At 38.6% G+C, this 16,009-nt stretch overlaps 1 protein-coding gene across 5 annotated transcripts in view; it reads right to left on the bottom strand.

The window, feature by feature from the left end:
- Positions 1–11,269, bottom strand: part of MPDZ (multiple PDZ domain crumbs cell polarity complex component) — a 94,910-nt gene extending 83,641 nt beyond the window's left edge. For all 5 annotated transcript variants that reach the window (XM_054002996.1, XM_054002997.1, XM_054002998.1 and 2 more), the window contains exons 1-3: positions 11,207–11,269; positions 3,965–4,035; positions 3,220–3,386 (exon numbers count right to left, since the gene is read on the bottom strand). In XM_054002996.1, coding sequence (XP_053858971.1) covers positions 3,220–3,386; positions 3,965–3,980 — 183 coding nt within the window. In that variant the 5' untranslated portion in view covers positions 3,981–4,035; positions 11,207–11,269. The remainder of the gene's footprint in view (positions 1–3,219; positions 3,387–3,964; positions 4,036–11,206) is intronic.
- Between the last annotated feature and the right edge of the window lie 4,740 nt (positions 11,270–16,009).

Raw genomic sequence — 16,009 nt, 5'->3', positions numbered from 1 at the left:
GTTTCTCACTTCTTCCCTAAACTCTCTCTTGCACTGACACCCAGCTGATACTCACCACTACACTGTGAAGGAAAAACTACGGTCAAACTCACAAGTAAAAACAAAAAAAAACAAAAACAAAAAAAAAAAAAAAAAAAAAAAAAAAAAAAACCAACAAAAAAAAAAACACAACAGAAAAAAACCAAACAAAAACAACAACAACAACAACAAAAAAAAACAAAAAAAAAACCAAAACAACCAAAGAAAACAAACTATCAAACAAAAAAATCTCCAAAACTAAGAAATACAGCTCTGCCATCTATAGCCAACCACCAGATATTTTGTTCTAGTAGAGCTCTGAGTGGAAAGGAGGCAGGAAGAGGTGTGGAGGAGGTAAACAACTGAGAGACAAAAAGAAATGGAAGAGAATCAGGACAGGAATAATTTTCTTTAAAATATTTAATAAAGAAAATAAAATATTATTAAAATATTTAAAACACCACAATCTCTATTTTTCTTCTGTCTCTGTCTTATCTTCAAACAACAAGACTGCTCTTCAACATCAGAAAACAAGCATTAACTGAAGAACAAGGACAGAAAGAGACAAGAAAAAAAATGGTTCCTTCAGGGCTCCCCAGCTCAAGAGACTTCTGAAGTCAAAACAGTAATTTAAAAGCAAAAAACCATCCCTTTGTTGTGCCTAGACTTTTCCACTTCAGTTAACTTCACAATGACAGTTTTGCAGTACAAACAAATCCTGCTCTCTCATTTAAGAAAAAAAAATACCCCGCAACTTTACAGCCTACTAATAATAACCAAGGCATCAGATTTGCTGACTTTAGCACCATGCCTCAAGATAAAGCAACATACCACTCAGTCCATATACTGTACAAATAGAGGGCATGACTTTCACTATCATCTCTATGCCTTCCAGACACAGCGCCTCAAGCCAAGAATACATCTTTACCTTAAAATTTATTGATGACCCCAGAGGCCCACAATGAAGTCTCACTGGTTAACCTACTTCTGCTGGGATACTTACAAGGAATCTGTTTCACTTGTAAAGTAAACTGCCATTCTGGCTTCTCTGCTCCCATCCCCTCTTTCAAACTACATTGTCCTAAAAGATGACCTCCCCAAGAATTTTGCAGTAGTCTTGTAGCTCTTTAAAAACTCATTAAAAACAGAGGGGCAGTTAAACGGACTGTCACACTTCACCTCGAAAAGAATCAAATGCACATTAAACTGTCACTGCAGCTCATCATTAAACATAAAAAACTTAGCCATCTTAGTCTCCAATGGGTAGAAGCTGCAACATCTTGTCATTGCACAACTCAGCATCATTTGTCATCCTGTCTCAAACATGGCTCTGACTGCTACTATTGGGACACAACTTCTCTTCTTAGTCTATCACAGCTTGCCAAAAAACCTGGTCACTACTCACTCAGTTTTCATCAACCTGTTGCTTAAGAGCTTCAAGAGCATGTACCCAGACAGTTGTAAAAGAGGTGTCCTTGAAGGGTGTCCTCAAAAGTGTACCTATGAAAACACGGGTTTTTTTAACATAACTGCCTATTTTGTGCTTTTATTCTTTGTCCTGTTTCAGTGTGCTTTGTAAATATTTAAATAGTACAAAATAAAAACAAATAATCCCATGTCATATTGTAGGGCAGAAATTCTACAGAAAAAATATAGGATAAAGAACTGACAAAAATCTAAGAATGCTGTAAACATGTATTTACATGTGTAAGTGTTCATATAAGCACACATTAAAAAAAGGGAATTCACATCCAAATAGCTCCCCTGTCAACTAAACAGACAGGGTACATACCATGCAATATGCACAGATTACTAAAGTTGCTTCACAGACAAACCTGCAGAGTCAGGACAGAAAGTGAAGTTATTCTTTGCTTTTTAAAAAATACATGCCTTAAATTACCCATCCTAGTATCTCTGCTTTGTTTTCTAATTTAGGCAATTTAAAAAGATAGCCATCCTTTAACTACACAGCTAATATCCAGAAGTGAAAATTTATTTTGCCATTTTAACAAATTTTTATTAATGTTTCATATACTTTTATTTCGTATACTTTTATTTCATATACTTTTATTTCTCACTATGTGTTCCCAGGATCTTCACCACATAATTCATACAATTTCTGGATGTCACTGTTAAATTCTCATTTCCAAATGGCAGTGCAAACAAATGCTCAGGACAGTTTTTTTTCCTGAGATTTTTTTAAGTTACTCCAATGTCATCAAGTCTCTAAATACTAAAAAGACAAAATCTGAAAAATATTGTGATGAATACAGCATAGACACCATTCTAATTTATTTCTTGTCTGTGCAAAATAGCATCAAGATGATCCACAGAAACCAATAAAGGGCCACAGTGCATTCTTCTGCCACACAGCTGAAGTACTGTGAGTATTGTGAGGAATCCTTCTCATCACAGTCTGGTCAGAGACCAGATGAGGCTCCAAACTGATGATAAAGTCCATGTGCAGAGTCTGCTCCCTCCCACTTCACCAATTCTGCATACCAGACAGAGCTGCCTATCTTGGAGGAGTCAACAGGAATGACAATTTGTAAAGCCAGATACATAGTTTAGTCCTAATTCAGTTACTGAACTACTTTCTATATTCTTCAAATTGTTATTCTGCTGACAAGAAAACTATAGCAACAAATAAAGTCAATATAGTCAAGTTGCTGACCCTCTTCTCAAGCTCATTGAAAATATGCAGAAAATTAATACTTAATACCCTGAGCAAGCAAAAAGGAGGCAAGAGCTCTGGCTTCTCTTTGATCTTTTATTCCTATACAAAGTACAAAATAGATTTTCATTTCCTTTTGAAGTCAACCATTCTACAGCTTCCCTCCACATCCTCATTTTAGCAGGGTAAGACACGAAAAAGCAATAAAAGGCTCCTAGGAAAAAAGTCCGAGACCTCATAGAAAACATGCTCCTTTTGAAGGGCAGAGAAAGAAAGCTTTATGTTAACCCTCTACCCATATCACCATTCCCCTGCCCTGCACATTTTAAGTAATGAGCATATACATAAAAATCACAAACACAAAATACAGCCTCAACAAAGCCCCCAAAAGTCAATGTGGCATGTCCCCAAACCTTTGAATCAGATGTTTAGTTTAAGCTATTTCACTGTTCAACAAGCAGAAACACATACATCTTTGCATTACCTTAGCAAGTTTCCCCTTGCACTTGCAAGACTGCTTTTCCTACCTGATCTCTTAGTTGTTGAACAGAAGTCTGAAGGCTCAGAATTTGATTAAAGAGAGGACTCTGCAGCACTGATTTTAATAGGCTCAGTTTCTCCTCATTTGCAATGTCACCTCGATCCCGAAGTTTTGCCTGTAAGCGCTCCATGGCCTGGAGGGCCCGATGCGTATCTGCAGCAATAATCATTGCTAGTCAGTAGCAGTCTAGAAACAGCTACACAAGGTACAGGTTTAAATATAACCCTCTGTACTGTTCAAACTACAGAGAACTTGAATGGCTCTGTTTTGAACAAAAATCCCAGCCCATCTAATGCAGCCAGAAGTCAGAGGTAAAGCATAAATCAGAAGCCAATGAAAATTGTATTTCTATCCATCAAGAAGTGGATTACAAAAATGAAAGAGCCTTCACTGAAATTCAGTTACAGGAACTGTGGCTACAGTCCACTGTAAATAAATAGGGGCATAAACAGTCATAATAGAAAACATCTTTCTTTTTCATGCAAATTGTTAATTCAAGAAAAGATTAGAACAACAAAATCAAGACAACAGGCTCAAATTTAAATACACTAAACATATGATTGTGCAACTTTTGTTTTTAAATTAAAAAACCCAAACACAATACCACTTCTAAGCACAGTAGATTATTTTCTTTCAAAACCTCTCTCAGCAGTATACACCCATATCCCAAATCTATCACACACACTTGATTTGGCCACAAAAATACTGTGATATGAATGAAAAAAAATTACCAATTGTTTCCAACATGTTTTCTGCTTCTCAGCTTCTATTTCAACACTGGAAAGAGACTGTAAAGATTTCCCTGAAAAATAATAGAAAGGAAAAAAGGTCACATTTATAGAAATACTAAGCTCTGAAGGGAAAGAAAAAAGCTTTTGAAAACAATAACCAGCAAAATAACAATCCACAAAAAACTATCTCCACAGATAATTAAAATAACTGCAAAATCAAATTCCGAGTCACTTTGGTGCTCAAAATCTTCCTGAAAATTGCTTTAGGAATATACTTTGTAATTTATTTGCATTTCCATATCAAAGTGGCTATCTGTTGTACAACATGTCCTGCACTGCTTTAATCAGACACTATGAATCACAGCTGACACTGAAATTTTAGTTTCATTGCTTTCCTTTTCAGTAATTCACAAAAGACATTCCCTGCGGGATCAGTTTTCAAGTTCTGTGTTGACAATTTCAGGTGCATGAGCCACAGCACACTTTTTACAGTCAACTTTGAAAGAAAAGTCATATAAGCCACAAGGCTACAGGCTTTCAGGACTCTCACACTAGAGCCTCTACTATTAATATCTATTGGAATTGAGACTCAGATGTGGATAGCTGAGTTTATATCAATGTGGGTTTCCATGAAGGAAATTCTACACTGGGACGAAGGAATTCTGAAATTGCTTTGCTTATTCCTTTTTTGTTGCTTTTTGGGGTTGTTTGGGGCTTTTTAAAAATGTATGTCTGCAATTGCTCAGAAATTTGCAGTGACAGAATATGTTTGATGGAGATGGATAGCTGAGAAGTGAGGAGCTCAAGTATCATTGCGAGTGTATGAACTGTTGATCTTATCTTTCATAATTTGTTTTCTTTATAGTAGAAAAACACGTCAGTACAGCATCCCCACTTGTATGTGGAGAACCTAAAAACATACAGAGCTGTGATCTCTAAGCACTCAAGAAAAGTTATTTTTTCTTGAGAAAAAGTTATTTTTTCTTGAGATGCTGGATAAAAAGAGGAAAAGTAATGATGTTGATAGATCACTAGATAAGACAGCCTAACAGGATCATTAGTTTAGTTATAGAACCTGATCATTTTGTCAAGCCTATACTATTTGCATTTTGTGCAGAAAAAGCAAACCACATGGGTTTAGAATGGTTTCAAGTTCCATCAATATGACTTCCCTAGCTTGAATATGCCTGAAGCTTCCTATCAGTTTTATTCATAGAATCACAAAATGGTTTATGTTGGAAGAGAGCTTAAAGATCATCTAGTCCCAGCCTTATTGTCATGGGCAGAGAACTTTCTACTAGACCTGGTTACTCAGAGCCCAGTCCAGCCCACTAAAAGAATGGGGAGTCCATAACCTCTCTGAAGACTGCCTTTGATCTTGACAATACATTGATACAGAATCACTGATCATCCTTTTTAGGACAACGCACAATATTCAAACCCCTTAAACCTGACTTGGTCAAAGTAATGTTACTCCATGATCCAAATTACGCCTTTAAATAAAAATAAGCCTTTATAATTTTTTTTCTTGCTTGGTAAGGAAAATCCCAGATCTGAATCCCAGATCTGAAAAACAACTCAAATATCTCGTATTTTCATCTTGTCACTCTACAAAACAGGACAAAATGAAGTCTATTTTACATGGGAAGCACTGGATGAGATTATTTAAATGCTATGAATGAAGCTGACTTTCCCAAACCCTTATCACCCATAGCTCTTCTTTCTAGGTTAAAAACTACTATCACTTCTATTCAGAACCACTATTTAAAATCAGAGATATTTCTGTCATGCTTGTAGATGTTTTCCTCAGTACCAATGCAAATCAAAGCAGTTCTTTCCTGTTTCACTGTTCTAGTTATTTCTCAATACCTACCTCGGGGCTGTGTAGTGGATGGAACCAGAGAACTGTGCAAAAAATTAGAAATTGAGTATTTTTCAGTCATTTCATTTATCACAGAACTATATGCACAAGCACATAACATGTTCAACAGATGAAACTACTCAGGAAAAAACAGAGGGTTACTGTTCTGCTTTAGCTCTGCAAGAACCTCAAGAAAAGATGCAGCTGTAAAATGTCTCTATCTTTTGGAGTAGCTGGATAATGCTTTATTTTATGACTCAATTTGACTAAAATTTCATTTCTTGTGCTGAGAAAGGCAAAAGTGACAGCACCCAAGGTCATCACTGTGTTCATGCAATTCTGAAGATATGAACTCTAACAACTTATAGCAGAGGATTCTACAAGCAGACACAAGTCCTAAACATATCTATAGGTTGAGATTATGCCACATAATCTGCAATGAAAAGTCCTTAGCTCTGCGAAGACAGTCATTACCTGCTTTCTTTTTACCTCATGGTTTAGAGAGAGGAATGAGTATTGCTCTAGTGTCATGCTAGTATCTGCAAATCCATTTTGAACTCTCAGTTTATTCTCTTTATTTCTGATTTTATTAGTAGGGAATCTCTCCCCAGCTCTCCAGCTTAATACTTTTGTCAACATCAGCAATAAGCATGAGAAAGACCAAAACTGTTATCAGAATGTTTTCCCTCACACACCTCCTCTGAGGCAGACACAATGCATTGAGGCACTCCAGTGTTTGCCTCTACATGCTGCAGGCCAAGATGACCCCTGTTCACTCTGCCTGCACTCTGAAATGACTGCTCCTGCTGTGCCACATCCATGCTAACAAGTGGGATCTGTCAGCACCAGCTTAGTGGCACATTAACATAGTGGAAGTACTGGAGAAGCAACCACACATCTCTCCAAAATACACTGCAGAGACATCCATAAACACCACCACTCACTACAGGACACAGTGGCCTTTAAACCAGCTTGCTTCTAGTATTTTAGCAACCATATGCTAGTGAGAAGTAGATTGGAATGCATGATCACTTGTTGAAAGGCCTAATTCTGCTATAGTGACTATTTTTATAATGGCATTGTAGATTTCTAGATGCAGAGTGGGAAGTTTAGTTCTGATTCCTCATTTTACAATCTCCTGGCAGTCTGTATCACAGGAACCTGAAGCCAAAACCAGCCCTTCTATATATGATACAACAATCTTCACACCTCAAAGAGCTTACTAGCTTAGCTCAAAGTAGATTTAACTATTTTTGTATTTCAGCGCTGAAGTTCATTAAACTCTTCACAGTAACAAGAACACAGGCTGAGTCAAGACTTTTTTGGCAAATCAAAGAAAGACTGTTAAGCAAATAGCAAATTAAGTCTATGTTCAAGTTCTAAAGACATAGGTAGCTGAAAGCTGTGATGTAAACAAAAAATGAACAGCCAAACAAACCAAAAAGAAAAAAAAAGGAAAAAAACCAAACCTCATAATCTTCTTGTTTTCCTTCTATTTTAGGACATTATAATAGAAAACACAAGGAATTTTAGACAGGTATAAGGTGACAAACACACCATATTCACTCTAAGAACAAACCAAAGTTAAAGATGATGCCTTTCAAGCTTGCACTTCAGAAATTTGATTCTTCCTATGCTAACAAACAAAAATGGGGTTTTTTGCCATTCTTCATGCTACCCTTCTTTGATAACATTGGTTGCCAGAAAACAGCTGGCACATTCAAACTCTGGTTTCTATCTGTCCATTTCTGAAACACTAAAATGCACAGGTGGCAAAATTTTTTTTAACATCTGAAATTTATTTGATCACCTCCTTTCCACTACAACTGCAGAAGGCATTTAGCTAAACAGACAAAAGATTTGTGAAAATAGTAAGGCGACCCATTTCCATTTATCATTCTTTCACACCTGATCACTTAGTTTCTACAAAGAAACCTATTCTGTTTCACTGATGGATACTCCATCTACTGTTTCACAAAGCTATTTTAGATAATACCTTGAAAACTAATGCTCAAAGCATGGATTAGGAAACATGCAATGCCAAAGATAGAAAACATAGTAATAGGCTTTGCCCCATAGCTCCTGCATTACTTGAAGTGCTCTGAGTATACAGAGGAAATGCCTCTCTGAAGAGTGACCTCTAGGCCCAAACTCTGGCTTGGAGTTGCATGAGATTAAAATTAAATCTATTTCAATTAAGCAGCAAGGTAACCACAACATGCCTGTTATAGCTGCTAAAAAGAACATTTCGGAACTTCTAATCTAACATTTAGATCTGTGTTTGTCTGGGGTAGATATATCCTTTAGTACTTCATTTTTATCCCATGTCATCGTCCTCCCCAATTTTCTGGCTATCACTAAAATAGGCATATTGTGTTAGCACAGTATGGAGCAGGAACAGAAACTAAACCACACAGGAAGTGGAAGATACTCATTACTGCTACACTTTCTGCCTTGCCTGTAGAGCCTAAGAGCTCTTCCATTTCTTCCCACTTACCTCCTGAAAGCTGGCTACTAACCCCAGGAGGAGAACTAAGGTTGATCCCCAGACTCTGAGTAGTCTTGTGAAAATTAAGGCAGTGGAAACTGTTCACAGTAAATAGAAAGATCTCACACTTTTCTACGTATTTTTCTAGCTACTTTTCCACTGTCACAAATGCAATTTTGCTGTTGCACACAGCTTTTTTAAAAACACAAAGGATGTAAAAGTAAATGACCAATAGGGTATAAGAGAACAAACAAAAAGAAAAAAATAATGTGCACTGTTCTACAAGGAACAAAGCAGATTTCCGTTGACTGCCTGGAATGTAACAAGCAACCAAGAGATGCCTGACATCTACATTTGATAGCGATGCTAATGGAAATTGTTCTGAGACATTCAAAGTAGAAATAAAAAGGCATTATTGCACAGCTTATATTAAGATTCTAAGCACTTTGAAAAGACATCACTAGCCTCTTGAAATTTAGCAAAATGCTGAATGCATCAAAAATACATAGAGAGGTAGTGGATCTGTATGTTGAAGAAAAGTTCTGTGATAGAGCTGAACAGTACCATGTACTTTGCATCAATTATGAAAACTGAATTTTGAACATTCAACTACTTGTAACCTTCTGTATGCATCACTCTAATGTATTAAGGAAACTTAAAATGTTTTCCATTAACTGGCAATCTGTTCACTGTGTATAATTAATAATTTTCTCTAACACTGTAAAAAGCCCTACATCAGCTTAAGATATAATATCCACGGTAACTGACATGCTAATAATTGCAAATGGGAAATGGGACTAAACTATCCATAATGATTGCACCTACTGATAAATGTGTGTGATATAGTGTATTCAAAATTTATTTGCAACGAGCAATCCAAAAACAACAACATAGTAGGGTAAGTGTTTCTGGAGTTTGTTTGGGGTTTTTTGTTAATGAAACAAACAGATCATCTTTTACAAAAAAAGTATTTTTTCAGTAAATATCTTAAATTAAGATCAATTGGAATCTTCCACATTAGCTTCAGAAACTGAAAAGCATCTTTTTAGCATATGCAGAATATAGGGGACGCTACATATACTGAACTGATGAAATACAGGCATGATTAATATTGGCTCTTTATGTTTTCAAGCATAAGTAATTGATAACCATATTCATTAAATTCAATTAAACCTGATGAAGCACAGATTTTACAGCAGTTGCACCTCAATGTATATTGGATTCTTCACTTAAGTGACAACAGCATACATTAATCAATAAACACAAAGCCTCTTCAAACAGCTGCCAGTAAGCATCAACAAAGAGCCATCATTTTCCCTACAAACTGAAAACACAAATTTCTCTTTGTGTATTGTGACAATAGCAAGTGATTTATACAGAAAATCATAACACTGTGTAACAAGACCACTGTGCAAGGGGTCTCAAATATAAGGACAGGGTCTGAAAAGCCTACAAAAGAAATATGTTATTATTGCCAAGGCAAAAATAACCTATTTTTGTATTGACTTGTCAGGAACACCAGCAGTGAAACATGACTGTCCTTATCAATGATAATATAGTATCCTGTCAGCATGGCATTATATTAGCCAAAAGTGCTTCACCAGAAAAAGGTACTGGATGCACTTCACAATTTTTTTTTTTTTTTTTTTTTTTTTTTTTATTTTTTATTTATTTATTTTTTTTATTTTTTTTTTTTTTATTTTTTTTTTTATTTTTTTTTTTTTTTTTTTTTGGTGTGAAACATGGAGCGGAGATTAAAAAGTTATTCAAAATGATTCTCAATATACTGAATAAAGTCCTACTTGTTAAAACAAAACCATGTACAGCTATCTGCATGACTGAGAAGATATAAGGCATTCCTGCCCAAAGAATTCACAGACCAGGGCCCCACCAGGGCCAGGTGAATAAAAAGATCCATTTGTACCGACGACGTAGTGCAGTTCTCTTTCCCTAGTGCTGATAGCCATCTAACTTTTCTAGGGCATTTCTGTGTGAAGAGGGGAGAATGTATCCAATTCCTAGTGAAAAGTTTCTTCAAATCACTAAGGAAACCATCAGAAACATCATATCTAATCAATAAATGTTACATGCATGTTACTGTTAACAAGACAGGAGACATAAAAATATGCAACTAAAAATTGGTAACAATTTAAAAAATTTGTGTTATCGGTCTAAAAATGCTGCTTGTTAAGGGGGGTATATCCTTAGGTAATTTCCACTTGCATTCTTTTATTTGAGTGTTACAATTACTTTCAATTTCCACAGAAGCATCAAGTAACACTCCCAAAGACTATTTTACCACTTTCTCCTTTTCCAGTTTAGATTCTTCCCTACCAAGGAGTTGCTGTTTACTTGGGAAATGCAGAAGTGATATGCAAACCACAGGGCACCACACAATAGAACTTCCGTAACTGCAGAATTCAGAGCCTTCCTCTTTATCTCAGAAAATCTCTGCTCTCCTACTGCGACAGACTCCTGACACCCTTTCTGGGACCAAAGCCAGTAAGGACGTTTCCTATCCAACAGTTTATAGTAAAAAAATAAAAATCTTCTACATATATTAAGACACAAAAATATAGCTGGATGTTGCAGTGTTTAAAAAAGCAAACGACAAGGTAAAGGAAAAAAAATAAAACCACAACGTTTTTCAGCCAAACGGCAAATCAACGTTAAATGTTGTACACGGAGTTCAAAAGGTTGGCTTTGTGACTTTTTCTTTCTTTCCTCCTAATACTCTTTCCAGTAATATAGGGAGGTGCTGGCAGCAAGGGGGGACACGAGAAAAGAACCATCCCTCTCCTCTGAGCACCCAGACTCATCAAAGGGCACAACTGCAGATGGCCCCTTGCCCTCTGTTTCCACCCAACCAAAGCCGTTACGTTTAAACGCGCACCGGCGAGCTGCTGGACCGCTACAGCGGGGTCGGACCTGCGGGCAGCGCCGACACCAGCTCGGCAACAGGTACCGGTCGCGAGGAGCCGCGGCCGCCGCCCTGCCTGGAGCCCGAGGACACTGCCAATGTCGCCGGGGCCTCCGGTCCGGCTCTGGCTCCAAGCGAGAATCAACGCCGCCGCCCACAGTGGGCCGAGGGCCGCGGCCGCTAGCACGGTCGGCGGCAACGGCTGCAGATACGGAGACCTCCTCCCGTCATGAAATCCCCGCGGGGGGTAAAAAAGCAATGCGTGAAAAGGCAGCAGGGCTCCCTGCATATGTCAGGGGAGGTTCGGCTTTTGTTTACGTGAGAACAACGCCCCGCCAGGCCGCTCGAGCCCGCGAACAGCCTCCCACGCCGCAGACCAGAGCCCCGGCCCAGCCTGGCCCCCACAGCCGCTCCCGCCGCCCGCGGTCGGTTGTGGGGGGAGGAAGAGGGGATATGCCGGGACACAGCAACAGGCTCAGCCCCCCCGGCCCGTGGCTCCACGGCCTCTCTCCTCCCTCAGCTCCCCCCGGCAAAACCCTTCGGATCAAATGAACAATAATAAATAAAACTTCGAGGGACAAACGCGTTTTAAAAGGTCGCTCAAACTCCAGCGACGCGGCGGGCCCTTCCCGGTCCGCATCCCCGCAGGACGACTCAGGCGGGCTCTCCCCGCCGACCGGCCCAGCACCCTGCTTACCCAGCGGCTCGGCGGGCCCCGCCGCCCGGCCCGGCTCTCCGCCCTTCCAGCCCCCGAGTAGCGGCGCCGATTGAGCCTCGCCGCTGGGGCAGCGCGCTCGGGCACGCCCCGGCGGCCTGAAACCTAATCCTGCACCTCCCGCCCGCGGGTCTCACCGGGGCGGGCTGGGCGGCCGCCTGCAGCGACGGTGGGCGGGGGTATCCACGGGATAGCGGGGCACGCTCGGGGGTGCCCGGTCCCGTCCCTGCCGGCCTGTAGCGTCGCGGCCCTTCCCGCGAAGTTTGTCTCCCCGCGCCTTGCCGGGATGACACCGAGGAGCCGGGCTGGTGCGGTTTAGCTCCCCGGTTCGCCTGCGAAGTGAAGGCGGCAGCAGGCTGGCCCCTGCCTCTCTCCAGTGGTGCGGTGCCGCCTGCGGCCGGGCCTGGCCTCGCTTGCTGCCAGCCCAGCCACGGGCCGTATCCCTTCTTGTGCAACAAGATGAGCCTGGCCTGGAACGGAGGAAACGTTTGGAAATGTTAAAAAAAAAAAAAATTAGATCAACAAACAACACATGATGAAGCTAGACAAAATTATTTATAAGGTCGTGGAATTAATAAAGGAATGACTTTTCCGTCGATGCAGCAGCTGGTTATTTTGTTAAAGTAAGGAAGATGCTGTGTGTTTCACATACATATGTCTAAGAATAGAGCACATAATGCAGAGATGTTTGCAGTGACCACAAAATACCCGAAAACATAAGTTCAGCTAAAGGTGGAATTATTTTGCTATTTGTTAACTTTGCTTCTACTAGCAAATGTTATCAGGGTTACTGTTTCCCCTATTCCTTTACGTAAGATAATTTTTTTATGTCGATGCTCTCAGGCAGCTCAACTGAGGTAAACCCCCTGCAGAGGGAGTTGGACCACAGCTGCTCCAATAGGTGTGTTGGCTCTGGCTCCGCAGAGGCTCCATGAGCTTTTTTATCTGCTTGCCTCCTGGCTTGGTTTGTTCTTTTTCGAAACAGATGTTAACCTTAGGTGTCATCATAACTTCTAGTAGTTTTGCTCACGCAAAAATTTTAAAGAAACCTAATGTCATGAAGCTAGAATGGAGTACTGCCCTATCTATTTTCAATAGTATCAATAAATGCAATCCCAGTACAAACACTTTCTTTAGCAGAACACTTAACATGTAAACTTTAAGAAACATAGGTCTTTGTACATTGCATTGTTTGGGTTTTGTTTTGTTTTTTTTTTTGTTTTTTTTTTTTTTTGTTTTTTTTTTTTTTGTTTTTTTGGTTTTTTTTTTTTTTTTTTTTGTTTTTGGGTTTTTTAAATTTTATTTGGAAAATTAAATTCTGAAAAAAGGTTGAATCACTAAACAATATTTCTCTTGTTTGTTCTTATTAGAGCTGGTGGATTGAAAAACTCCAAATTAATGCTGCCTTTTCCTCTGCTGAATACTAAAATATACACCTTTTTAACAATAGTTCTTCCACTTTTTAACTAAGAACAGTAATTTTCAAGATTTTATTCACAGGTTCCATTGTTCAGTCTGGCATGTGCTCATAAGCATATTACTTTTTTAATCAAACACAGAGGCTCTGCTGTAGCTAAGACATTGAATGCTCTATAACTGTCCCACCAACTTTGAGTGTTACATGAGCCTTTATAAAATTCAGAATAAAATTTTAAAAGTAAGTTACAGTTTGTTTCCATGTATCATTGTTCCATTAATAAGCCACAGTTGATTAGACAAGTACAAAAAGAGAATGTTACTGTTATTTTTTTCCTGTTGCTCAGGGTTTAACTACGGGATATGACTGAAACAAAATGCAGTGATTATATTAAGTTTATTTGGACAAAAAGCTGGTCAATATTAGGTGCAACAGTACTCACAATGTACAACAGCATCAATATACCTTTCAGAAAGTTTTTTTTAACATACAGACTGCTATTCTAAAGTACAAATACATTTTAAATTCTATTCATATTTTGTCAAATCCTTGGAGTATATATTAAGTAAATGATAGTGAAGTTCAGAACACTGTGCTACCTTAGGCCTTGCCCATATTAAAAAGATTTGCATGAGTATATTTTTGCCAACATAGCTGTACACAGAAACTGAACCCTCTCAGTAAACACAAAACTGTACGTACAATAGACATAAAACTGTAATGGGAATTAGCATGACAGTAATCTAATGCGCTTTTGCACACAGTAGCTGATGACACTGATGAAGAGCCATGCAGGCACAGTTCTAGCAAACAGCAAAGCAAATTGTTAGGCTTCGGAATATACAACTGGTCTTGTGGATATATTTGGTACTAGCTTTAGAAAGTTATTTCGAAAGACATCAGCCATTCATATTTACTTATTTCTTCCTTTTATTATAAAATAGGACCACTCCAGCCCCTTCCTAGAAAAAGAGGGTCACAACATATCAATTATTTCCTTAGTGTGTTACATCACGTACAGTGACACACAATGTTTTAAGTTATGTCACGGCTTTGTTAGTGTAAGGAGTGTGGCCATTGGTGTTGTATAATCTTGAGGGATCCTTCAAATGTGAGAAAAGAGAATCTACTTTGTATTTCAAGGCTAAATGTTTTAACAAGCTACAAATAGTTGATGTGTCTACAAATGTTTATTCAAGTGATTGTAAATAAAAATTGCAAGCAGTTTTTTAAATCATAAGCCTTCCTAAAAAGACTACTATTACTACAAAATCCATAAAAAATATTCTGTCAGAAAGGACTCTTAAGGAGAAATGAAGGGGATTTAAAGAAACCCTCATTTTATGTTCTCTAATATTAACATCCTGATATATTTCATTTCTCAGGTCAATTTATAATATACTCATGGTCAAAGTATCAATATTGGATGAGATGTCTGCCTTGCTGATTTACTTAAATAAATAAAATATTAATATTAATGATCTACTGCTTAGATTTATTAGAAAACATGAAGGAGAAGTAAACTGAGAAAAAGTCTTTACAGAAATAACAGGGGCACCAGAAACAAGGCTGTGTGTCCATTAAATCATTCATTAGGCTGCTGTTGGGGATGCAGCCTTTTAAAATAGTAATGGGAACAGGATCTAGCCAATGAAATGAAAGTCTGATTCTGCTCTGAGTCACAAGTACTGACTTCACTTTGAGAAGATGCTGCCTATGAAACATATTTGATGACATTTATGACACAGATCTATTTATTCCTAACAAAAAAAAAAAAAAAAAAAAAAAAAAAAAAAAAAAGCAAAACAAAAAAAAAGTGTTCCTAACAATAATTGTTTATTTAATCACTGTGGGTATCATATTTGGTATGGGCATTGTTACTGCATGCTCCACTGCAGAATGGATAGAGTATGTATTTTAGGGACCTAGAAGTCCCCTGTGAGGAATAAGTCAGGAATATTTATAAACTTTTTAATTATGCTTGAATTATTCCATCCCTGAACTTAGAAAAGAACATGAAAAGGGACCAATAAACACTTTTAAGTACTACCTTGATTAAAAATAGGATACACTTGTCTTTTATAGCCTTACTCTTCAATATTACAGCATAATTTTCTTAATGTATATTCATATGTATATATACATACATAGACACAGTATTACACTTTTCATTACAGCATTTGCTCAAATTTCAAGTTAAAAAACTCCACTAATTACTGCTGTCGTGTCCACCTGAAGCCACCTGGCTTCACTTGCCCAGCTGTGACACAGACAGCTGCAGGGGACACTCCCCTGCATCTCCGGGAGAGTCAGGGAGTTGCTTGGACTGAGCGCTTCGCTGTCAGTACAGTATGGAGGAGACATAGCATCCAAAGAGAGAACAACGGAGCCGACTCAAGGTTGGGGTAGCAACTTGGTTTTAATCCAGGCTCCTAGGAAACCCAAACACCAGCTCATCCGGTAGCCGACAACCCCTTCTGCACGCTGGCAACAGTTTAAATATGGGGGTGGTAACAGGGGGAAGGGAACACCCATCACCCAATGAGGGGATTTGGGGGAGTGGAAGGTGAAAGAATAGACAGATACAAATACCAATAGGAGAAGATTAAGGGAGGGGCCCCCAGCCCTTGCCCAATCACTCGAC

The sequence above is a fragment of the Vidua macroura genome, chromosome Z, assembly GCF_024509145.1.
Source record: "Vidua macroura isolate BioBank_ID:100142 chromosome Z, ASM2450914v1, whole genome shotgun sequence".
NCBI lineage: Eukaryota > Metazoa > Chordata > Aves > Passeriformes > Viduidae > Vidua > Vidua macroura.
Note: the sequence above shows the minus strand (reverse complement) of the source record. Positions and strands in the feature narration are given on the sequence as shown.